At 44.3% G+C, this 26,176-nt stretch overlaps 1 protein-coding gene across 2 annotated transcripts in view; it reads left to right on the top strand.

Annotated features, from left to right (window-relative positions):
- MCM9 (minichromosome maintenance 9 homologous recombination repair factor) overlaps window positions 1-26,176 on the top strand; it is a 1,342,783-nt gene that overhangs the window by 1,099,226 nt on the left and 217,381 nt on the right. For both annotated transcript variants that reach the window (XM_044074397.1, XM_044074388.1), the window contains one exon: window positions 12,578-12,660. In XM_044074397.1, the coding sequence (XP_043930332.1) occupies window positions 12,578-12,660 (83 nt within the window). The remainder of the gene's footprint in view (window positions 1-12,577; window positions 12,661-26,176) is intronic.

The following is a 26,176-nucleotide window of genomic DNA, read 5'->3' as shown; positions in this document are numbered from 1 at the left end:
CCAGAAGATCGTACGCAGGGAAGTGGAAAAGATTCTGCTTCTGGTGCCAGTTCCTCACAACTTTTTGTCCCTCTTATCCTGGACTATCCAGCGGAATTACTTAGTAGTGGCCTCTCCTTCTCTTCTGTTAAAATCCATACTTCAGCCATTTCAGCTCAGTTTAACACAGACCAACCTCTGCTGTCTCAGTCTTTGATTAAGCAATTCCTCAGAGGGGCTTCTAACATCAGACCTCCCAGTAGGCCTCGCACGCCAGCCTGGGATCTTAATTATGTTCTGGAAAAACTAACCTTACCCCCCTTCGAACCAGCTGCTTCAGCAGAGCTGAAATTCCTCTCCTGGAAGACTGCTTGTTTGCTAGCCATCACATCAGCCAGAAGTGTTTCTGAACTTCAGGCACTGATTGCCATTGAGCCCTTCATCATTTTGTATGCAGACAGGGTGTCCCTTAGGACTAACCCCTCCTTTATACCCAAGATGATATCTAACGTGACTCTCAACCAGGCCATTCTTCCCCAACCCTCAAAACAAAGGGGGAAGAATTCTGTACTCCCTGGACGTGCACAGGCAGCTCAGATACTACCAGGACCGTACTAAACCCTTCAGAAAAATGGTCCAACTTCTAGTTAGGTTTTGCCCTAGGGGCAGAGGGGAAGCCCATTTCCAAGCAGACTATCTCTAAATGGATATCACACTGTATCCATTTCTGCTACAGATTTCATGGGAAACCTCCCCCTTAAGTCTAGTCATACCCATTCCAGTAGGGCAGCCTCCACTTGCACAACATTCCTCAGAGGAGTCCCCAGCAGGGACATCTTGGAAGCTGCCACCCGGACCTCTGTCCATACTTTTACAAAGCATTACCACCTTCCTCTTTTCTGTAAGGCTAGGGCAGGGTTTGCCTCTGCAGTCCTGCAGGGCCTCCTTACCCCTGCCTAGGTCTCTAGACGATACTACCACTCCTCTCTTCAGCTTTGAGAATCCTCCCACAGGTGACGACTGCAACAGTGAAACACGAAGAACATAGTACAGTTGTGTGCACTTACCATAAATAAGGATGTTCGAGTGTATTCACTGTTGCAGTCCTGGTTTCCCTCCCTCCTCCCCCTTATATCTTCTTTCATTAGGGAGACATAAGGTTCTTGGGGTGGTTGTTAAGCACCAAGACCTCTGTGCCTTTTCTCCTGGGGCTTCTGATTGGTTAGGGCAAGAAAAACTGATGTAGTGGCGTTAGCTGCCTTGCTTTATAGCACTAACTACGTGAAGTCAATCTACAGGCGACAGCAGCTGACGCAGAAAAACATTGACTCTGGTATTCAGGCTGGCCGAGGGCTACCACAGCAGGGATAACCCACAAGTGATGACTGCAACAGTGAATACACTCGAACATCTACATTTATGGTAAATGTACACAACTGTACTTTTCTGCTCCCCCATTCTTCTATTCTAGTCAAGAGGCCTCGGGAGTTGAATTCCTCAGATTGGGATCTGGACTCAGGAGAAGAATTCCTTGCTTATTCTTCCCAAATCCCTTCTCCCTTGGACTGTGGTGTAAAGGAGGATTCCTTATGTCCAGTCTTAACTTTAGAAGAGCTCTCCTTTGGAGATATCATTGCCCGCATGATGGACTATTTTAAGTGGGATTGTTTCTAGTATCTGATATTCAAAAAAGGTGTTATGAGCTCCTTCAGATGGAGTCTCTCAAACCATCTGCTGTATCTCCTGCTTTGGCTGCCCTTTAGATACCTTTTCTTCAGCTCCTGTAGCCCTTAACTCTAAGCCTCCTACACTAAAAAGGCTGGATAGGTTCTACAGCGTGCCTGGGGAGTGCAATTTTTTTTTATAGATGCTGTTCTGCTTTCCCTTCTGTACTCAGTCTCTTCTGACAAGCCATCCAAGTTGTTGCCCTCTACCAAGCTGCTGCCTTCTAAGGATAGCAGGGCCATGGAAAGGTTTTGCAAGAAAATCTACAATACTGTCACCTTGTCCTTAAGGGCCATTAACTGCCAGACTCATATAACCAGAGTTGTTTTGACTTTTATTTTTCAGGTTTCTAAGGTGGTTTCTGACCTTCCTGACTCTGAAGGGAAGGCTTCACCCCTTTCATTTCTGGGCTCCACTTCGCAAGCTGCTTGCCATTCAGTCAAATGTAGCTGTGATGCAGATGATGCCTCTTCCAAGGCCACTGCCTTTGGTTCAGTCATGAGATGTTCTTACCTTTGTGTTTAGGCTTTGCCTGATCCCATCAAGGCCAAACTTTTGGATGCTCCTTTGGATAAGTATTTTCAGTTCTGCTGCTGCTCACCTTTCTAGGACCCTCCAGGATAAGGGCAAAGCTTTACAGGAGCTGAAGCATATTTTTGTTTCTGTTCTTTATAGGTTTCAGATAAACTATCCTTCCCATTCTGCTTTTGTTCGTAGACAGTCTTGTTCTCCTCCAAAGGGTAAGAAGGGTTCTAGGCATGCTCCTCCTGCTAAGTCTACTCCGACTCCTGCCTCCCGTAAACCTTTTTTACAGGACAAGCCTGGATGTTCATCGTGCATACAGCTGCAGTAATCACAGATGGGTTTTCAGCCATCAGGCGGTCCCTCGGTCGGCCGAATTCCAAAGTCTTGGTCCGGCGTCGGTTGTCGTCGCTTACTCTTCTGACGTCAGTAAGGCCAGAGTATATAAGACACAGCCGACGCCATGTTCTTCAGTCTTTTTTGCCGTGCGGTGCCCGAAGCAGAAGCAGTTCGCAAGTGCCGGTCGGCCAGCTCCTGAATTACGAAAAAATTGGAACCGAAGTCTTCTTTAAAGCTAAGTACCCGTTAGAAACTTTTCTTGCCTCAGACCGATGTCATAAAAAGTTAATAATTGTATTTCTTGTGGGAAGCAAATACCGTATAAGGATTTCCATTCCCGTTGCATACCTTGTTTGGGCCCAGACCACGACGTCTCGGGCTGTCGCTTTTGCGCTACCTTCAATAAACGCACTATCAAGCGTCGGGCGGAGTTCGCCCAACACTACTTTGGTAAAGCTTTTGATTATAAGATGTCGTCGGACACTCCGACTACCGTTTTGTCCAAAAAACGCAAGGAAAAGGACCGACACGCGAGACCCGCGGTCTCCGCCGACACCACGCCAAAACAGGCTGCACGTGGTCCAGTTCTCAGCGAGATGCCTTTGCAGTCCATGACTACCGACGACACTCCTTTGGCGGTGTTCTCTGTACCCGAGACCGCTGGGTCCTCGGTCCTTTCCCAGACTACAACCGAAGCCCCTGCTAATGTCGAGCCTACTAATGTGGACAGGTCCACCTCCACCCATGGTGTATTTAGGCCCTCATCTTCTTTTTCAATAAAGGCTTTTACTAAATCCAAAGCAGCCAGGCATCCCACGAGGCCTGTTGCACAGGGCCCATCTCCTGGACCCATGCCTAAGAAACAGATGCTTAAAATGGCTGAGGATTTAATTACTCTTATCAGAGGTTCTCAGCCCCCTCCTGACAAGAGACCCAGAGTGGAGGAAGAATCTCCTCTTCTGATCAGGGATCCATTTTATCAGAACATTCTGATGCAGAGGAACACTCTTACTCCCCTTTTGAGGATTCGGATGCAGAACAGTCCATTCCTTCTGTATCCCTCCTGAGGATTTTTCTTTGGGGAAACCTTGCACACTTTGAGGGAACACTTCCATTGGGAAGGCCAAGACTTTTCAGATTCCAAGAAAAGACTTAGGGAATTTCTTTGGTTACCTCAGCACAGACCTCTGGCTATACCCCTGTTTTGGATGTACTGGATGATGTCTATTCAGAGGCTTGCCTTAACCCTGATTCTCTGCCTCCTGCACCAGTAAAACCTGATAGGTATTACAGAGTACCCAGCTCTCACCAATTTCTCTACAAAGGCCATAATGCTGACCCTGAAACCATTTCACAAGGCCCCAAGGGATTAAAGGCCTCCACTGCCAAGAATCCACTCCCTGCAGAAAGGGAATCCAGATCTCTAGAAAGGTGGGGTAAAAAGGTATATACCTCGGCCACCCTAGCCATGAGGGCCTTAAACTGTCAGTTTCATATGATTAAATATCAACAGTACCTGTTATCACAATTAAGGAACAAAATGTCTCAACCTGAACAACCAGATTTAAAAGAGTTACAGGATATGATGCATAGTGCGGAGCAAGTGGGTAAGCACACCTTACAATGTGGTTATGATGCCCTAGAGGCTTCCAGTAGAGCGGCTGCTTACAGGATCAGTCATTCGTAGACATGCCTGGCTTAGGGAACAAAATTTACCTGATCATGTGAAAGCTAAACTTCTTGATGCTCCTTTACAAAAGGATGTATTATTTGGTACTAATGCTGAGGACATACTACGGAAAATGGAAGAAAAAGCCAAATCTATGCAAACTTTCAAGGCTTTCTTACAGGTCCAACCACCACGTTTTAGCAGAAATTGGCCTTCAAAAAACTGGTCCTTTCCAGCCGCTGACAAGCCCCAAAGAGGCAGATACAGACGCACAAGGGGCAGAGGGCAATCACAAGGATCATATAGAGGCAGACAATGGCAATCTCCAGCACCAAGAGGTGGTGAAGACAGTGCACAACAATACAGGAAGCAAATCCAATGACTCCCTCATTTCCAGGCCAAGCAAGTCTCAGCTGACAGCACCTTTGGGAGGGAAACTAGCATTATTTGCAAGCAATTGGCATATTGTCACAACAGACAAATGGATACTGGACATTATAAACAGAGGCTACAAATTTCAATTTCACACTCTTCCAAAAATGAGAGGCATGCCAAACCTGCCACAAAATCAAAGGGCAGAGGCACAACTGCAAATTTCAAAGCTCCTAAACATGAGAGCTATACAAAAGGTACCTACACTCCAACAAGGTCAAGGTTTTTATTCAAGACTTTTTCTGGTACCAAGAAAAGGAACCGACTGGAGACCCATTTTGGACTTATCCATCCTAAACACATTCCTACTCGTGCTAAAATTCAAGATGCTCACATTACAGCAACTTCTTCCCATGCTGGGCAAGGAGTTTTGGCTGGTAACATTGAACCTCAAGGAGGCATACCTGCATGTCCCAATCAGACAAAGCTGCAGAAGATACCTCAGATTTCTTGCAGGTTCAATCCACTATCAATTCTCTGCATTGCCCTTTGGCTTATCTACTGCGCCCAGAGTATTCACAAAGTGCCTGGCATCAGTGATTGCCTACTGCAGACTTCAAGGGATACAAATTTACCCTTAACTGGACGACTGCCTGATCCAAGCGGACAGCAAACGCATACTACTGGAACATCTGGCTTATGTGACACGGTTACTGCTTTCTCTGGGATATACCATCAACAAGGAGAAATCAAGACTAACACCATCTCAGAAAATAACCTTCATGGGTGCCAACTTGGACACAAACACCCAGATGGCATATCTTACGCCAGAAAAACAAGGGCAACTATCTCAGTACTTCAAAACACTAGCAAAAAGTACCAGGCTTACTGCAAGGAAAATCCTGCAGGCTCTGGGATTCATGTCATCTTGCATTCTTCTAATCCCATGTGCAAAGCTGCATATGAGGAAACTTCAATAGTACCTAAAAAATCTATGGTCTCAACACAGTCACAGTTTGGAAGCAATTATACCAATAATTCCATGTTTGCAAAAGGAATTTCTATGGTGGGCCCAAGCATGTCAAGTAAACACAGGCCTTCCATTCTGCAAGCCTCAAGCAAAACAAGTCATAACCACAGACGCCTCAGATTACGCCTGGGGGGCGCACATGAAGGACAGGTGCATTCAGGGCAGATGGTCCCAAAAGGAAAAGCACCTTCACATCAATCAAAAATAAATGCTAGCAGTGATAAATGCAATTACAGCTTTCAAGGACTTCCTGCATCCAGGACAATTACTGATAAGAACAGACAACACCACAGTAATGTGGTACATAAACAAACAAGGAGGAACACATTCATACCCCTTGTGCAAACTAGCCATGACTCTTTGGAACTTGGCTCTGGAAAGACAAATCGAACTTCAAGCACAATACTTGCCAGGACTGGAAAACACACTGGCAGACACTCTAAGCAGAAATATGACAGATCCACACGAATGGAAGTTACATCCTCAGGTGTTTACAGAGATAATCCAAGCGTGGGGGAGGCCAGACATAGATCTTTTTGCCTCCCACAGGAACTATCAACTGAAAAAGTTTTGTTCAAGGACCTTTCATCCAAAGGCCTGGAAAGTGGACGCCCTTTCATTCAGTTGGACAGCATGGACAGTTTATGCATTCCCACCTCTGCCCCTTCTGCCCAAGGTGCTTTTGAAAGCAAGAACAGACAAACTGAGGATGATACTGATTGCTCCAGATTGGCCAAGGCAACAATGGTATCCACTCCTGAGGAGCCTAACACATACTCCTCCCTGGTCCCTGCCTCTAATGCCTCTCCTACTGACTCAGAACAGCTACAAAACTCTTCACAGTCAGCTGAAAACACTCAACCTCGCTGCATGGAAAATTCCTTGACACCACAACAGTCCCTACTCTCCAAGGAGGTGCAGGATGTCATTTTGGAGGCCAGAAGACCATCTACTAGAAAAGCTTACTCTGCAAAATGGAAGCGGTTTTGCTGTTGGAATGAGAAAAGAGGCCAGGACCCTAGAAAATTGAACTTGCCTCAGGTTTTACAGTACCTAGCTGAACTGCTGAACAGTGGACTTTCATTTTCTTCCATAAAAATACATGCCTCAGCCATTTCTGCAGAATTCAACACGGATCCTCCTTTATTCTCTCACCCACTCTTAACGACAGTTCCTCAGAGGGGCTAAGAATATAAGACCTCCAAGGAAGCAACCAATACCAGCCTGGGACCTTAATTACATACTAGAAAAATTAACATTGCCTCCCTTTGAACCTGCTGCCTCAACAGATCTGCAACATTTGTCCTGGAAAACAACTTTCCTTCTGGCCATCACTTCAGCTCGTAGGGTTTCTGAACTACAGGCCCTCATGGCGGTGCAGCCCTTCCTCATCTTCCATCAGGACAGGGTTTCCTTCACTCAACCCATCTTTTATGCCAAAGTGGTATCCAGGGTAGCCTTAAATCAAGCCATACACCTACCTACCTTTTATCCTAACCCTCAAAACAAAGGGGAGAGGCTGCTTCACACTTTAGACAACCATAGGCAGCTACGTTATTATTTGGACAGAACAAAGTCCTTCAGGAAATCAGAACAACTTTTTGTGTCCTATGCCGTAGGGGCTCAAGGGAAACCAGTTACCAAACAGACCATTTCCAAGTGGATTGGCCACTGCATACGGTTTTGTTATTCCTATCATGGGAAATCTGTCCCTACTGGTATCAGATCTCACTCCACCAGGGCCACAGCCACCTCTACAGCCTTCCTCAGAGGTTCCTACTAAGGATATTTTGGAGGCAGCCACTTGGAGTTCTGTACATACCTTCACAAAACACTACCACCTACCCTTATATTCCAGAACAAGAGCAGGCTTTGCCACTGCTGTTTTGCAGGGCATTCTGGCTCAACCCAGTTCCTCATAGTACCTACCACCCTATGCATAGCTTTGGGACTCTACCCATCTGTGATTACTGCAGCTGTATGCACGATGAACATAGTACAGTTTTGTACCTACCATAAATGTAGATGTTCGAGTGCTAATACAGCTGCAGTACAGGTTTCCCTCCCTCCTTCCCCACTTGGTAAAGGCATGGGGCTTAACAACCTCTTCATACCACCTGACTGGGTTATCCTGCTATGTTTTATTTGCTTGCTTACACTGATTTTGCATTACATTGCATTGCCTGCATATGTAGATAAGCCTTATTTATGTATTGCCTTCCTTTTGGGGGCACCTGACATCTGGGGCAAGAAAGACTGAAGAACATGGCATCGGCTGTGTCTTATATACTCTGGCCTTACTGACGTCAGAAGAGTAAGCGACGACAACCGACGCCGGACCAAGACTTTGGAATTCGGCCGACCGAGGGACCGCCTGATGGCTGAAAACCCATCTGTGATTACTGCAGCTGTATTAGCACTCGAACATCTACATTTATGGTAGGTACAAAACTGTACTTTCTGTGAGATCCTCCTTCTCCCAGCCAGGTTCTCTTTTCTCTGCCTTTCCCTCTCTCCCCCAAGTTGGCTACAAATCATCTCTGGAGTCTTGGATTCTGGCCATTATCTGTAAGGGCTATTTCATGGTTGGGAAGTCCCTTCCTACCTTCCTGGCATTCCTCAGAAACAGCTTTCTCATTTCCCAGAGGTTCTTCACTCTCTGTCTGGGGTTAGGGCGCCATTCAATCCATATCTCCCACCCAGGTAAGGAAGGGATTTTATTCCAGAATGTTTTTGGTCTCATGAAAAGAGTAGGGTGCATGGACACTAGTTCTGAGTCTTTCCCTGGTTAACAGCTTTCTCAGGATTCTTTCCTTTCAGATGTTATCCCTTTAGACATGGTGTCCTCTTCTACATCCTCCGCCCTTTCTGATGTCTCTGGATCTCAAGGATGCATACCTCTACATCCCCATCAGTCCTCTTTTCAGGACATTTTTATATTTCTGTCTTTTCCTTGCATTTTCAGTTCTCTTTTTTGCCCTTTGGCTTCTCTACTGCCCCAAGGGTATTCAAATTCCTCTTTCCTGTTATTGCTTTTGCAGGATTTGAGGTATTCAGATTTTTCCCTATTTGGACGATCTGCTTATTCAAGTTTCTTCTCTCAGCAATCTGCTTCAGGATCTCAGGTTTGCCTATTATACAGTCTGGAGTTCACCATAAACCTTCAGAAATAAGTTCTGATGCCTTCCCAGGATCTTATTTTCATCAGCTGCAGGTTTCAGACAGTCCCATGTTGGCATCTTTCCTTGCCCCCAATTAAACATTTTTCCGGTCCCTTTTTCCTCTGGCATCTGTCACAGCCAGAGAATTTCTCAGGGTCCTAGGGTACATGGCTTCCACCATTTCCATGCTCCCTCTCACCAGGCTCCATATGAGGATACTTCAGTGGTCTGAAATCAATGTGGCTTCAACATTGTCACCCCGTAGAGTTCCCGATACCTTTCTTTCCCCATCTCAAACTCGAGCTTCAGAGGTGAATTCATCAACTTTTCTCAACACAGGGCTTCCTTTTCATGTCCAACTTATCACTCAGGAGCTGTTTATAGATGCTTCAGACAGGAGGTGGAGTTGCCTTCTGTGCACCCTAAAGGTTCAGAGTCTCTGGCCTCCACATTAGACGTCAGACCAACATAATGGAGATATGGGTTCTGCTTCTGGCTATGCAAGGTTTTCATTCCCTCTTTCATCCTGGGCAACTCAAAGTTTTCACAGACAGTACCACAGTGATGTGGTATGTCAACAAGCAGAGTGTGGCATAATGTCATTTCTACTTTGCAGACTAGCTCTTCAGGTCTGGGATCTAGCTGTGCAATATCAAGTAACTTTTCAGGCAGTTTACATTACCTCAGAGTACCCTGTATTAGTAGACTGTCTGAGCAGGTCCAGCACACAAGCTCGCAAATGGATGTTTCACAGAGATGTGTTCCTGGACATTGTCCATCGGTGGGCTATTCCTCAGGTAAATCTTTTCTCTCCTCTCTGAGCAGACAACTTCCTCTGTTCTGTTCCAAAGTCCCAAGTCCTCTGGCTTGGAAAGTGGATGCCCTGTCTTTTCCTTGGAAGGGGATATTTCTGTACACCTTTCCCCCCTTTCCTCTGTTACCATGAGTTCAGCACAAGATCGGGAAGGACTCTCTCAAAATCTTTCTGGTGACTCCCTTTTTGGCCCAGACAGCATTGGTTCCCCCTTCTTTCTCATTTGGCCAAAGGAAATCACCACACCTGACCTCACCGGGTAAATCTTCTTACACAAGGCAAGGGGTCTCTTATCCAACCTTACTTGTCCATTCTTCATATGACATTGTGGGTGATGGGGCTTTGATCCCTTTTTATTCACCTCTTTTCTGGGGAAGTGCTTTGGGTCCTGCATGAGATCAGGAAATCCACTACCAGAAAATTGTGCATGTCCAGATGGAAAAGAATTTCCTCTCTGGTTTATCTCTCGCCATCAGGAGAGGTACCACTGGTTTTCTCCTAGCTGTGTTTTCTGCTCCATGCTGGGTTGACATATTCTTTAGTTAAAGCTCAACTGTCAGCAGTTTTTGCTTGTCTGCCCTTGAATCTTCCACTGGTCTCTAGTTTCACGTCAAGCAATTCCTTAAAGGCGTCCATATCAGGTCTCCCAGGAAGCGTATTCCATCTTCTTGGAACCTCAGTTTTGTACTTTAAAAGTTAACCCAGCCTCCTTTTCAGCCTGCATTTTTAGCTTCCTTACAACATTGTACTTTAACCCGCGGTGGTGGTGGTGCAGTAGCGTTGTCCCCTCACAATAAGACGCTGTCCGGTTTGATTCTCCGCTGGAGCGTCTCCTGCGTGGAGACATGCGTGAATGGGCGTACCTTCGTTGAAGGTTGTGCGTCAGGGCTGGTAACTCGGCATGTAAAAATCAACTACCAATCATTAGCGGACCGGAGTTCCGCTGTGGCGACCCCTAACTGGGAAAAGCCGAAAGACACAACAACAACAACATTGTACTTTGAACACTATTATTTTGGCTTTGACTTCTGCCAAGAGAATGTCTGACCTTCAGGCTCTCATGGCTACTCCTTTTTTTTTCTCATAGAGACAGGGTGTCTGTTCATACTAATCCTTCTTTCATGCCCAGGGTGGTTAATGAGTTGTCCCTTAATTAGTGTATTCATCTTCCCTCTTTTTTCTTCTCCTCAATCGGCCATTGAGAAAGTTCTTCACAGCTTGGATTTGCATAGACAGCTCAGATATTATTTAGACAAAACTAAAGTTATTCACAAATCTAACCAGCTTTTTGTTTCTTTTCATCCCAGTACTTTGGGTTTGGCTGTTTCAAAGCAAAACATCTCCTAGATTTCTAGGACCATTTCTTGCTGTTATTCCTTTAATGGCAAAAGTCTCTCCTCGTCTTTAAATACACACTTTTCAAGGGCAGGTGCTTACTCTGGTGCCTTTTTCAAGGGTCTGGATACCAATTCTATTCTTGAGGCCACTACTTGGCCCTGTGTTCATACTTTCACTAAATATTACAAGTTAGATGTTATTTTCAGGGCCAGGGCAGATTTTGCCAGGGCTGTTATTCATGGCTTTGCAGAGGGTGCCTGTGTGCCTACCCCCTCCCAGGCATCCTCTTGAGCTCTCTTACTCTCCCTTAGGTGAAGAGTACTGCAACAGTAATACGGAAAGACGTTGTACAGCTGTGTTAGATCTGAACCATAACTGTACATGTCCTACCGTGTACTGTTACAGTATTTGCTCCTTCCCTCCTTCCCCCTATGTCCCGCTTTTTACCCTGGGTTCAGTTTCCCTCCTGGCCAAGGGTCCCTTCTTCCTTTTTTCCTTCTGGATGCACATGTTCCTCCTTGTCCCTCGGGGTATTATGTTCCTCCTACTGCTTTTTCAGTTCTCAGTGTTTGTGTCCATGCATCACCTTTATGATGTATGTCTTGTGCGGGGCACATACGAGTGATGTATGGTGCCTATAAGAGCTGAAGACTTTGGTATACTGTCCTCGGCAGGAGATCCTTTAGGTGAAGAATACTGCAACAATGAAGAGGACATCTGTTATAGCAAGATATTCACAACTGTACTTTCTTAAAATGTTTTGTTATATTTTGGAGCTTTTCTCCCCAGGTCTCTGCTGAAAATGAGCTCCAACCCAGTCAGATTTTCCTGGTAATCAAATGTCAATAAATAAACCAATTGCATTGTATGCATAATTTAAAAACTCAACTTTATAATAGAACTTGTATGTCCTGCTTTTAAAAATACATCATGCTGTTTTTTACACAGTATGCACAGTATTTGCTGTGATACTGATTTGAATAGGTATAACAATCTACCCGGGTGGTACAAGGGTGCAGTGGGTTGTATTGATTGCTTACAGATGAGGTTCTCCAGTTTGATTTTCAGCTAGGGTACCTTTTATGCTGAGTATTGTATCCTCCCTATATTTTTCCCCCACTTACTTTGGTTTCCTCTCACCTGCTAAAGAATGTGGTAGGTTGATTTGCAACTTTAAATTCTCCCTAGATATCTATGTGCAGTGGGTGGGTGGGTATGTGTCTGAGGTCTTGAAAAAAAGGCATGGCAATGTTTCATATTTCCCAGTAAACTTCATTGATGGCAGCAGCTTTTAACAGGGTCAGTATAGAGCAGGCAGTAGCTTGTGAGTACAGATGGAGGGAACACTGTGCCTGTACATTATCTCATACTACAGCATATCTCTGCTGCTTTGCAGCTACTGCTTTGGGAGTCTGGTGCATGTCTTGCACTGGAGTCTGTCATGTACACATTCTTTGTTACCATCTTAAAGAACACAGAATAGTATATCCATGAAATGCAGAAGTTGAAATGGATTCTGTAAAATATGAATGCTATACGGTTTCATTTATAGCCATTATATTTCCATACTACATTTCATGTTGCATACGTTAGTTCATTATGTGAATTATGTTTTTTCTTCTTAACAGCCCATGCGCGTCTAATGTTCAGAGACATTGTGACTGTGGAGGATGCGATTACAGTAGTCTCTCTAATGGAGTCATCAATGGCTGTAAGTACAGACTTGTAATAATAAATGAGGAATTCCATAATAGCATTACTTAGTAGCAACATGCATAATAGTATATCTAAAGATTTTTGCTTTAAGTACCTAGATGTCACAGTTGATTTAGACTGTACAATAGCAGGCTGACTGACAGAAATAAAGTTATCAGTGCTGTCAGAATGTCCACTGAGTAAAATATGGTTTGAGGTAAAATTCCAGTGCTTGGCCTTGCTTTCCTGTACACCAGTGAATGTCACATTTTTATGGTCTTGTCTGTTTCACAGCTAGCTATAAATTTTGTTGAAATGAAAGATTCCACATGCAGTATGACACATTTAGAATCCTTCACTATAACTCACCATCATGTCATGATGAAGGGCAAAGGAGGGCTTGACTGGTTGCTAACACTCCCTTCCCAAGAGGTTTGCATTAAACTGCTTGTTTAAAATGATGAGAATATTGGTAGCCTGGCAGCCGCATGAGAAATTTAAGGAGGAACAGGCAGATTCCCAACACTGAATTGTTTAGTTAGTTAGTTCCATTATCAGTGGGTTGACGTTTTGTACTTGGTTTGCCACTGTACTGTTTTTTTTTTTTTTTTTTTTTTTGCCACTGTACTGTTGATTAGACTTGCCCTTTGTATGCCATATGTAATTGTTTAAAGGTGCACAATTCAGCATTCCACAGCAACATAAAGAGAAACCTTACCCTCATCTCCCTTTAACTGTTATTATTGTGCTTATCTGCTGCAGATGTGTATCACTTTATAATCTTCATTCTGTAAACTTTAGCTATGTTGCAAGAGACTCTGTGAAATTAATTGTAGCCGCAAAATGCCTTGACAGCCAAGCGATCTTTCTTGGGATAGCATATCAAAGCACTACCTGTTCTGATATTAGTGGTTTTACTGCCTACTGCTTGCCATGTTATCAAAGAGTTAAAGGCTGTGAGTTCTAAATGAGCTTTGCTGAGCACTCTAAAGTTTGATTCCCTCCATCTCAGTTTGCAAACTGCAACTTGCTCTATGGAACTTACTTGAGCAGGTAGTGCCCTTTCCTGGTTAATGGGCAAATATACAGTTTTACCTGAGATATTTTATTTCAACTTTGTACTGTGTAATGGTATAATATTAAATAGTCTTGTATTAATACTCCTCCTGTTTGTAGTGGCCATTAAAGCCCATTGTTAGAGAACTTGTATATTCCATGGGGGGGGGTAAGCACATTCTGTCAAAAAAATAGGTTTAAAAAACTTTGTTGGGATAGGGATTTAGTTGGATTTTAATCTACAGCAATATTGCACTGCAGTGGTCTGGCTGCGTTCTTTTTTAATCACTGTTATTAAAGATTTTCATAAAAATGGTCAGCATGAACAGAGGGGAAAGTTGTAATGATGACAGTGAAGAGACAAAATAGTGCGAAGGGGTGAACATGTGCTCAGTAATTTTTTTTATGTAGATTAATATGTTTATAGATCAGATTAGATTAGATACAATCTTGGAATAAACTGCAAAGTATTCAAAAAAAAAAAAAAAAAAACAAGCAAACATCAGTGAGCCTCTAAATGGCAGTTTGTCAAGGAGTAGGACTGGGGGCAGACCACAGAGGTGTTGGCAGTAGTCAGTTTATCATTGCACTTTGGCATTAGTAAGGATTAGGCTGCATATTATGTAATGCATGTAGAAAGAAAGGGTTTCAGCACTGCATGATGCACTTTTCCACTTCTGCTAAAGTAAACCCTACAGTGTGGTAGTATTATTTAGGAATACATTTAAGAAGAGCAGTATTAACATCACAGGAGAGTTAACTTCGAAGTAAGGTCTATATTGTATAGACGAAACTTCAAAATCTCAAATGCTCATATGAGTGGAAATGCAGGAAATCAAAATTGTGGGGTGCTGCCCCCCCCCCCCCCCCCGCTAAATATATATTCCAACTCTGAGATCTACTACAATGAGGAAAGGTCAAATTTTCCGATCTTCACTGTACCGCGATCTCACAATAGCAATTACTCGACTTCTAAGCCATTTGAGATTTTGATTTTTCGTCAATCTAATAGGGAACCTCAAAGTATACCTGCTGGAACTGGTTCAGACGTGTGTTCATTGCCCCAGAAGTTGATATGTAAATGATAGTCTGAAGCATGTCTTCAGCTGCTAGAGATATTCCCAGTAATGGAAAGAGTTAGAAGTTTATTTCTTTTCTAATTTTTGTTTGTTAAAAAAGTCACTTGCATGTCATTTTCCAGGACAATGTTTTAAAATGCATACACTATTTTTTGTCAGCATCCATAGCATTTGAAGGACGGCTGTCCATATTTGAAGAGAGATGTGGACTGCACAATCCCTAAAGATTTCAAAGTAAGAAAATTACTGTACATCATGAACATCATAGCTTAGTGTATGACTTATAGGTGGTGGGAGATAGACAGTAAGATGAATAACTAAATTTATGTAGTTTGAAGATCAGGAAGTGAAAAGCTTTAACTGCAGGCTCTAGTGCTAGACTTATACAGACAGTTTGGATCACAACCCAAGATGTTATTGGTAAAAGCTGCTGCACTGACATTCCTAAAATGTTATATCTGAGTGTATATGTGGCCTTCATATTACCAGTCAAGACTTGCATAACTGTTGCCTGTATTGTCTTGGAGGAGTACTGTGTCCAAACCAAAGATATTGGGTTGAAAATCCTTTAGCCATTGTTTGCTACCACAAGAATGGCTGTGGTTGATGGCTTCTGACTTGATGGGAGAGGGTCTAACTTGCAGCCTACACATCATCTATGGTATCTCCACAGAGTCTGAAGCTCATTGGGTAGGTCATAGCCTAGCACTTGTGAACTAATATAGGTGCTGAATTCATATTCTCAGTCACCAAAAACTGAAGTCCAGAACAGTTCTTCTTTCTGGTGAATAAGAAGCCTGGAGGAGGTGAACCTTGGGGTATTTTTGCCACTCATTCCTTGATTGACAAGCAGAGCTCAAGGTTAGCTGCTGTGATTCCAGAGAGTAGCCCCTTGAGTCGCTGAGCTAGGAGGCCAAGGTCTTCCATTCTTGAGCATTCCCCCAGACCTAGCAAGGTCTGTTGGCTATAGATGAGGTGGATCAATGTGTTTTCTTAAAGGAAGACTTGTTGCTCAAGACCTAAGACTCAAACAGTTGTTTGGTGTCTAGTGGAATCTAGTTAGGGTTGTGGAACTGCACCCATGGGGAGTACGGTCTGATGCTTGTGCTAAGCAAGATGCAAGTCTCTGTCCCCTGAATGTTGTCTTTGACAGGTGAGCACTTACATTTAGAATCCATGTTATCCAACATTGAGTGAATTAAGTCTCTCTCGCATACACACGTGCATGAGTGCACACACACACACGTGGACACACTTACATAAGCTAATTCCTGCTGGTAATGGAGGCATAGGAATCCCTTCCCCTCAAATTGTTATGAGGAGTCTGCGTGTTCAGTATCCATTGACTGTGAGAAGGACAAAGATAATATCTTCCTGCCTTACATTGATGACATCTGTGTAGAGAGTGGACTGGCCTCATGTTATTATATCATCCCTCTTGAAATGCCCACCTATGTACCTTTGGAGTAAGGTTGAGGAATTAAGAATCATCCCATCTGTAGAGTAACTTACTATCAATTCTGTCTTGGAAGTGTGGAAGCAACCCAGTAACATTCAGCCAATACCCAAGAAGTTGGATGCACTTTACAAGTCCCCAGAGTCTCTAGAGTAATACAAGTCCCTAACTAAGCACCTTTCAAGTCAACTTGTATGATTTTTTTTTTATTCAGACTAGATCCCAGAAATCACTGCAGTTTCTACAGTGCTATCATCAGTTTGTCAAAAACTGTAGACAGGTGTAGTAAAACAGTTTACTTGTTTGCCACTTTAGGTTTAGAGTCCCTAACTACTAATTTCACTTAGCCACATTCCAGTCCTCCCACATGGAGCATGATCTAGAAAAATTTGGAGAGCTCCCTTGACACTGGGATCTAGAAAAACCTCATCTGAATTCTATCTACTGCTTTTTAGTTGATCTTACTTATAGCCCACTGCAACTTTGAGTATCTGGATGCTATGGCCAGAGCTGCAGATTTGGCCATGTGTCTGTACAAAGTGAAATGACTGGGGTTATCCTCCTTACAAGAAGAATTCAGGAACAGTATTTCAAATACTCACTTTAAAGTTGAAATGCTGTCAAGCCTCCCAAGACCTGGTGGATGACCCGATAAAATGGACAAAGGCCATCACCATTATCAAGGATCTTTACAATCTCTTAGACTGCACTTTTACTGTTTCAGACTTATCCAGTCTCGGGGAAGGAAGGTACTTTCTCACTACCAGAGTAAGGCTCTAAAGTGCTGCATAATTGTACCATTTACAAAGACAACAGTGCTATTAGCCACACCCACTGTAGCGCTGATTGTGGATTGGGGCTTCCTGTAAAGAAATATGTCTGTTTACTCCAACTTGGAGAGTTATCACTATGGACTAATGTTTTCTAAACATACTTTGCTTTTGTCACATCATAAATATCATGATTTTTCCCACAGACAGAGCCCCAGTGAGAAGCCAGTACACCTCAAAGGAGCTGTTCAGAAAGCGGTAACTATACCCCTAAAAGTATCAGTTTGTCTTGCACCTGGACCAGGAGTGGGAGAAGAGCTCAAACTTTGCTGTTGAAAGGCTGTTAGCGGCTGTTACACATTTTGATTATGGGGTGGAGGATTTACTCTAGACTTTTCCTGGACCTGATGAGGTTGAAATTTTTTTCTCCCATTCTGGGCTTCAGCTATTTCCAGTACCTCCAATGTCAGATAATGACCCTCCAGTGGGTCATACCTTTCCTACCACAGGACATTTGCACAATTTTGACAGAAATGAGTGATGTCCACATAGATTCATAAGTGTGCACTAGGCTAATGGCCCTGAAGCCTTTACAAGCCTAGCCCAAAAAAAAAAAAAATTCCCCAGGCACCGTGCCACCCGATGTTAGTTCACAGTGCCCATATCCAGTAGGGCAACTGGAATGATCCCTGAAGTGAACTTTCTTGTTACCCATCCACTTGTCAAGATTTCTCTTGAAGAGGACCACCGAGGTGCTCTGCTTGACGTGAATGGGAAGCTTATTCCAGAGTATGGGCAATCTTTGGGAGATGACCCTTTCCCTCCAGCATGTTCTGTTAATTGTGGTAATGAGGTTGTGATCTCTGGAGTGTGTGGTGTGGGGGATTGGGATTTCGTTAGGTGTAGCATTTCAAGTAGGGCTGGGTCGGACATGGCTGTGTAAGTCAAGCAGAGATCACCTCTAAGAAGAGGATAAGGGACTGAGAACAGCTGAAGTTTCTTGAGTCTGTCCATGCAGGACATGTGTTTAAGGCCTAGGATCCTTTTTGTGAGGTACTTTTGTGGCCTCTCCAGCTGTTATAGGTGTCTGGTCAGGTACATGCTAAACAGGGCATTATATTCGATGATTGGTCTAATGAGGGATGAGTAGAGAGGGATGATGACCTCTTTCTTCCTGGATGCAAAACCTTTGGCTATAAGATGTGCCACGTAGAAGGACTTTCTGATCACAGTGGCAATGTGGTGGTCGAAGGTGAGGTGGCTGTTGACCTGGGTGCCCAGATCTCTTATGGCCCCTTCAGTGTTCAGTGGGTTCCCATCAACATGGTAATTCTTGGGAACTGAGTTTTTTCCAGAGGGGTTGATAATGCATTTTTTGGCGTTAAGCTTCAGGCAATGGTTCCGACTCCAGTCATCGGTCTCAGAGAGGCCCTTTTGTAGGATGTCTGCATCACTTGGGGAGTTGATAATGATGCCTAGCTTGCAGTCATCAGCGAACGTGGTCAGCCAGAGTCGTCCTGTGTTGGCCTGGACTTCTGAGAAGTAGATGCCAAACAGGAGAGGGCCCTGTGGGACTCCACTCATGACTGATCAACAGTCTGACTTGGGATCTGCAACTTTCACTCTGCGGGTCCTGTGAGCCATTTTGCAACCCACCTAGTGATGGTAAGGATTGATGCCTACTTTGGTGAGTTTATCAGTGGTACCTGAATGGGGAATGGTATCAAAGGCCTTGGCCACGTCGAGGTAGGCTGTATGCACTGCCTTACCCTCATCCACGGCCTTGGTGATTGCTTCGAAGAAGTCAACCAGGTTCAGCAGGCAGATCTCACCTGGACAAAACGAAACTGTGGGAGGTCAAGAGTTTGGAGATTGCCTATATCTTTAAGCAGGTCCGTGATGATGCGCTCCATAGCTTTGCATACCAGACTCGTCAGGCTAATGGGGGCGATAGTTCACAGGGCCTGTAGTTGCTCCCTCTTTATGGAGTGGGATGACTGTAGCAGTGCGCCATTTGTTAGGGACATAGCCTGAGGTAAGGCTGTGATTGAACAGGGCACACAGATGTGGTGCCAGCTCGTTTTGTAGCTCATGTAGGATGCAGTCAGGGATATTGTCAGGTCAATAACAACAAAGGATGGCCACTAAAGAAAACCAAAAAGAGCCACAAACACCTCGAGCAGCCAATATTATCAGGTCACATGGATGCTGTATTCTTGGCTTTGGACAATGCAGCTTTTACCTGTGCTACAGAAATGGTGGGTACCAGGCTTTCTTCTGGTATTTTGCTAGGGCCCAGGGGGGTTGGCACTGAATCTGTCGGCCAGTATGTTGGCTAATATCTGTTGGCTTAGTATAGGAGGTGTCATTGTGCAATAACTCAGAGCAAATCTGGGTGTTGCCTTTGAGGTCTTTGATATAGCTATAGAAGGCTTTGTGGTTGGTTTTGGTGTCAGCCGCAATTCTGCCTTCATAGTTGGCTTTAGAGGATTTGATAAGGGATCTCAGCTTTTTGTTGAGACTGATAAGGGAGGTTTTCCAGTCTTGTGACTTAATTTTTTTCTGCAACAGTTTCTTCCTTCTGTTGTAGAGTTTATTGATGGCTGGGGACCACCAGATTGGCTTCCTTTTTTTGGAGTAGAGTGTCTTAGTTCTATTTTGTATGGCAAGGTTAATGCATTATGCTCATACAGTGCATCGGTGTATGATTTGGCAGTCATGCAGCTATTTTCCATTGGCATGGGTGCCGAGAAGTTAGCCACCTCTGTTTTTAGGAGCCCAAAGTCGGCTTTAGAGAAGTTTTTCAGGGTGGTTACCTTAGTGGGGGGGTGTAGGTGAGATGGAGGTTTCCATGGTGATCAGTTTGTGGTCAGATTTAACCAGGGAGGAATTAACTTTAGTTGTGGAGCAGCGGTCTCCCATGTTGGTGATAACCAGGCCGAGGATGTTGCTTCCTCTAGTGGGGGTCAAACTGAGCTGGTCCAGGGTATTGGAATTGATGAATTCCAGAAAGCGTTGGGCCTGTACATTGGTACTTGAATATTTTTCCAAGTTGATGGAAGGGTAGTTGAAGTCACCCAGTATGAGAGTATTGGGTTGAACCTTGATAGATTCCAGGGTGCTTAGGAAGTTGGAGTGAGAGTCTGGGGACATGTTTGGTGTTCTGTAGTAGGCCATGACTTGTGTATCTCTCTTACCCAGTGTTAGTTGTACCTGAAGTATCTCGGATGCATTATGTTGGGCTACCAGTCTAGAGGTGTGCGTAACCTTTAAGAATATGGAGACACCACCACCTTTGGAACTTCCGAACGTATTCTGGGGCTGAAAGGTATGGAATGAGTTGTGGCCTGGGAGTGCTTGCTGCCTCTTTGAACCAGGTCTCCATTACAGCACAGATGTCGACATTCTCCATTTTGAGGAGAGCTTCTAGTGAGTGCATCTTGAAATTTAGACTTCTAGCATTGAGGTTTCTTCAGTTTGCTTTGAGTGAACATAACTTTCGGTACAAAGTGGTTTACCAATGTGTTTGCAATAATGGCTGAAGCCTTGCAGGAGAAGGGCCTTCATGTAATAAGACTGAGTCTTGGTAGCTCAGTCTGGGAACATCCTGGGAGCATCTCTGCAGTGTTTGGTCCCTTGGCTATAGTTCATGGAGGTGTCAATAAAGTGGGAGAAGTCCTTTTCTTTCTTTTCTAGAGGGTTGTCTTCATAAACAGGAGTTAGACGCTGTCCAGCCATCATCATTCCTGCCCTTGTAGTTGCATTATGTAATCAAGGCCAAGATGCTGCTATGTCTTACAGGCTCCATGGCTCCCACAGTCTCCTTGGCACAATCTGCATATAAGAGAATGTAGATACTACAGTGGATTGAAAGTTTCAGTGACCCCAAATCCACAAAGTGCTCATGGACCTTCTCCTGATGTTAATCCCCTGTTACTAGGTCATAGAATGATGGACACTTCTCGGTAACCTTCTGGTGAGCATCCCATTCCTGTAGGTGAACCTATTTTAGGTTCTTACAATGGATGCTTTGATAGCAGATTGGGGAGTCCTCTTTTTTTCTTATGCAGTGCAGGAGGTGTGGCCCCTTTTGTAGTGAGTGCTTCAGTTCAACCATTTGGGGCCACATGCAGTCTTCCTGGCCATAAAGGCTTTGGAGATCAACTGCTTGCTGGGCCTCACTCATCCAGACAGCCAATCTGTAATTTGGTATAAAGACAAGAAAAGATGTATGTATTCACCTTCCCTATGCATATATGGCAGTAGCCCATAGACAGGGTCATCTCTATCTCTGTCTCTTTCCAGTCCAACAGAGGTAAGGTAAGCCTGACCCATTTGCATTTCTGGAGAACGTTGTCTCAGTCTATTCTGGGTGGTGCAGCAGGATGAGAGGTAATATGGTGCATGTGTTTTTAGTCTTTGGGCATGGGAGTATCTTCTAGTCCTTCCCTTCATTCCCACTGATTCTGCACCTAAACACAGAGCTGAGGAAAGAAAATCTGAAATCTAATCTCATCACTTGGGCTGGTCAGAAAAGCTGTGAATTCAATCACTCCGTCACTGCTGGTACAAGAGAACTAGCTGAAAATATCCCCTGTGTTTGGGGTGACAGCCAGCTCCACCTCAATGTCTGACTCCTGATAATGACCCTTTGATTCTGCATTGTCTTCTAGTATGGGTCTTGAATGTTATTGAAGCTACTCAGAAGACTTGTACTCTTGTCAGGGCTCTGTCTGCAAGTGTAAATGGTCCTTTACTGCCCCAGTCAGTTCAGCTGGCAGGTGTCCCTGACTTACCTCAGGCACTTGCACAATGTAGGCATCAGCTATTCCATTACCAAGGTGTATGTATCAGCTGATTTTGCCATTTTTTGATGTTTTGGAAATCAGAACTGAGACTCAGCAATATTTGAGCAAACAGTTTCTTAAACAAGTGCTTGCATCTCCATCTCCTGTGAAGATTCCTTTCTTCAGAAGTTCATGACAGACAGGCCTGTCCATCTGCTGCCTGAGCCCACCACTTTGGTAGTGTTGAACATCCCCTCTTGGGAAACCACTTTTTGTAGTAGACATTATCTCTGCTTAAAATCTTCAGACCTTTATGAATACGGAATCATATGTGGTGTTTAACAGGAATCGGGTGTCCTTCAAGCTTTAACCCATGTTTCCTTCAGGTACTGGTTTCTCAGTTATCCCAGAATTAGTTGATTCATTCCATTCATTTCCCTATTTTCTTTACTGCGGTAGAAACTAGGGGCAAGAGGACTTTTTACGCTCTAAATGTAGGTTGGCAACTCAGATTTTACCTGAAGTAGGTGCACAAATTTAGGAAGGCTGAAAGATGTTGATCTGCAAAGTGATATAGGCTCAGAGTTGCCAAACAAACTCTTTCCAAATCAACTTTCATCTACATCCTCTATTGCCAGCAGATGGCCACCCACCTACTAAAAAACACTTGGCTATTTCCCCCAGTGGAGTGGTCTGTAATCTACCTCCAGAGCTATTGCTTGCTTCAACAGTGTCTTGATCAAGGACATCTACTTCACTTCCATTTGGTCTTGGTCGCACACTTTCAGCAGACTTAAATATCTTGACTGTGTTTTTAGAATCCAAGCTTCCTTTGCTACTGCTATATCCCAGGACTCAGTCTTCCAAACCTTGGTCTTTGGGGCTTGCCTCTGGCTCCTTGTAACCTGGTAGTTACTGCTTGAGAATCGCTCAGCTACAGGGCTATTCAAGAAGGTTTCTTGATGTTTGGTATAATAGATGTGATGTTCATCGTGCATACAGCTGCAGTAATCACATATGGGTTCTCTGCTGTCAGGCGGGTCCTCGGTCGGCCGAATTCCAAAGTCTTGGTCCGGCGTCGGTTGTTGTCGCCTTCTTCCCTGACGTCAGTGCGACTGGGGTATATAAGTAACAGCCGACGCCATGTTCTCCAGTCTTTTTTTGCCGTGCGGTGCCCGAAGCATTGGAAACCGAAGTCTTTTTTAAAGCTAAGTACCCCGTTGGGGAAACTTTTCTTGCCTCAGACCGATGTCAGACAAAGTTAACAATTGTATTTCTTGTGGGAAGCAAATACCGCATAAGGATTTCCATTCCCTCTGCATACCTTGTTTAGGCCCAGACCACGCCTCGGGCTGTCGCCTTTGCGCTACTTTCAATAAACGCACTATTAAGCGTCGGGCGGAGTTCGCCCAACATTATTTTGGTAAAGCCTTTGATTATAAAATGTCGTCGGATACTCCGACTACCGTTTTGTCCAAAAAACGAAAGGACAAGGACCGACACGCGAGGTCCGCGGTCTCCACCGACACCATGCCAAAACCGGTTGCACGTGGTCCGGTTCTCAGCGAGACGCCTATGCAGTCCCTGACTACCGACGACACTTCATTGGCGGTGTCTTCTGTACCCGAGACCGCTGGTACCTCGGCCCTAACTCAGACTACAACCACCGAAACCACTGTGAGTGTTGAGCCTCCTAATGTGGACAGGTCCACTTCCACCCAGGGTGTATTTAGGCCCTCTTCTTCCTTTTCCATTAAGGCCTTCACTAAGACCAAATCAGCCATGCATCCCAAGAGGCCTGTTGCACAGGGTCCATCCCCAGGCCCCATGCCTAAAAAGCAGATGCTTAAAATGGCTGAGGATTTAATTTCCTATATCAGGGGTTCCCAACCCCCTCCAGACAAGAGACCCAGAGTGGAGGAAGACTCTCCCTCTTCTGAACAGGGCTTCATTTTCTCAGAACATTCTGATGTGGAGGAACACTCGTACTCCCCTTATGAAGATTCTGATGCAGAACAGTCCATTCCTTCTGTATCTCCCCCAGAGGATTTTTCTTTTGGGGAAACCTTGCACACCTTGAGGGAGCACTTCCATTGGGAAGGCCAAGACCTTTCTGATTCCAAGAAAAGGCTTAGGGAATTTCTTTTGTTACCTCAACACAGACCTCTGGCTATTCCTCCTGTCCTGGACATACTTGATGATGTTTACTCGGAGGCTTGTCTCAATCCGGATTCCCTGCCTCCTGCACCAGTCAATCCTGATAGGTATTACAGAGTCCCTAACTCTCACCAATTTCTTTTCAAAAGCCATAATGCTGACCCTGAGACCATTTCTCAAGGCCCCAAGGGAATGAAGGCCTCTACTGCCAAGAATCCACTACCTTCCGAAAGGGAATCTAGATCCTTAGAAAGGTGGGGGAAAAAGGTATACACCTCGACCACCCTAGCCATGAGGGCCTTAAATTGTCAGTTCCATATGCTTAAATATCAGCAGTTTCTGTTATCTCAGTTAAGAAACAAAATATCTCAACCTGAACAACCAGATTTGAAGGAATTGCAGGATATGATACATAGTGCAGAACAAGTGGGTAAACACACCTTACAATGTGGTTATGATGCCTTAGAGACCTCAAGTAGAGCCGCTGCTACAAGAGCAGTCATTCGTAGACATGCCTGGCTTAGAGAACAAAGTTTGCCTGATCATGTTAAAGCTAAACTACTAGATGCTCCTTTACAAAAGAATGTGCTATTTGGTACTAATGCTGAGGAGATACTACGCAAAATGGAAGAAAAAGCTAAATCTATGCAAACTGTCAAGGCTTTTCTACAGGTACAGCCACCTCGTTTTAGTAGAAATTGGCCTACAAAAAAATGGTCCTTTCCAGCCACAGACAAACCCCAAAGAGGTAGATACAGGCGCTCAAGGAGCAGAGGACAATCTCAAGGATCATATAGAGGCAGGCAATGGCCAACTCAAGCACCAAGAGGTGGCAAAGACAGTGCACAACAATACAGAAAGCAAAACCAATGACTTCCCCCTTTTCATGCCAAGCAAATCTCAGCTGGCAGCTCCCTTGGGAGGAAAGCTGGCACTATTTTCAGAAAATTGGCATATTATCACAACAGACAAATGGATCCTGGACATAATAAACATAGGCTACAGATTTCATTTTCACACACTTCCAAAAATGAGAGACATGCCAAACCTGCCACACAATCAAAGGGCAGAGGCAGAAATACAAATTACAAAACTCATGGACTTGAAAGCCATTCAAGAGGTTCCGACTCATGAACAAGGCCAAGGTTTTTATTCCAGACTTTTCCTGGTACCAAGAAAAGGAACCGACTGGAGACCCATTTTGGACTTATCCATCCTAAATACATTTCTACTGCACAAAATTCAAGATGCTCACATTACAGCAGCTTCTTCCCATGCTGGGCAAGGAGTTTTGGCTGGTAACATTGGACCTCAAGGAGGCATACCTGCATGTCCCAGTCAGACAAAGCTGCAGAAGATACCTCAGATTTCTAGCAGGTTCAATCCACTATCAATTCTCTGCATTGCCCTTTGGCTTATCTACTGCGCCCAGAGTATTCACAAAATGCCTGGCATCAGTAATTGCCTACTGCAGACTTCAAGGGATACAAATTTACCCTTATTTGGACGACTGCCTTATCCAAGCGGACAGCAAGCACACTCTTCTGGAACATCTGGCTTATGCAACACGGTTACTGAATTCTCTGGGATACACAATCAACAAAGAGAAATCCAGGCTAATACCATCTCAGAAAATAACTTTCCTGGGTGCCAACTTGGACACAAACACCCAGATGGCCTATCTTACACCAGAAAAACAAGGGCAACTAACTCAGTACTTCAAAACACTAGCAAATTGTACCAGGCTTACTGCAAGGAAAATCCTGCAGGCTCTGGGCTTCATGGCATCTTGCATTCTTTTAATCCCATGTGCAAAGCTGCATATGAGAAAACTTCAATGGTACCTAAAAAGCCTATGGTCTCAACACAGCCACAATTTGGAAACAATAATACCAATAATTCCATGTTTGCAAAAGGAATTTCTATGGTGGGCCCAAGCATGTCAAACAAACACAGGTCTCCCATTCTGCAAGCCTCAAGCAAATCAAGTCATCACAACAGACGCCTCAGATTACGCCTGGGGGGCGCACATGACAGGCAGGTGCATTCAGGGCAAATGGTCCCAAAAGGAAAAGCACCTTCACATCAATCAAAAAAAAATGCTAGCAGTAATAAATGCAATTACAGCATTCAAGGACTTCCTGCATCCAGGGCAATTATTGATAAAAACAGACAACACCACAGTGATGTGGTACATAAACAAACAAGGAGGAACACATTCATATCC

The sequence above is a fragment of the Protopterus annectens genome, chromosome 1.part1 (genome assembly GCF_019279795.1).
Source record: "Protopterus annectens isolate FY-2018-M chromosome 1.part1, PAN1.0, whole genome shotgun sequence".
NCBI lineage: Eukaryota > Metazoa > Chordata > Ceratodontiformes > Protopteridae > Protopterus > Protopterus annectens.
This window is presented reverse-complemented; position numbering and strand designations above follow the sequence as displayed.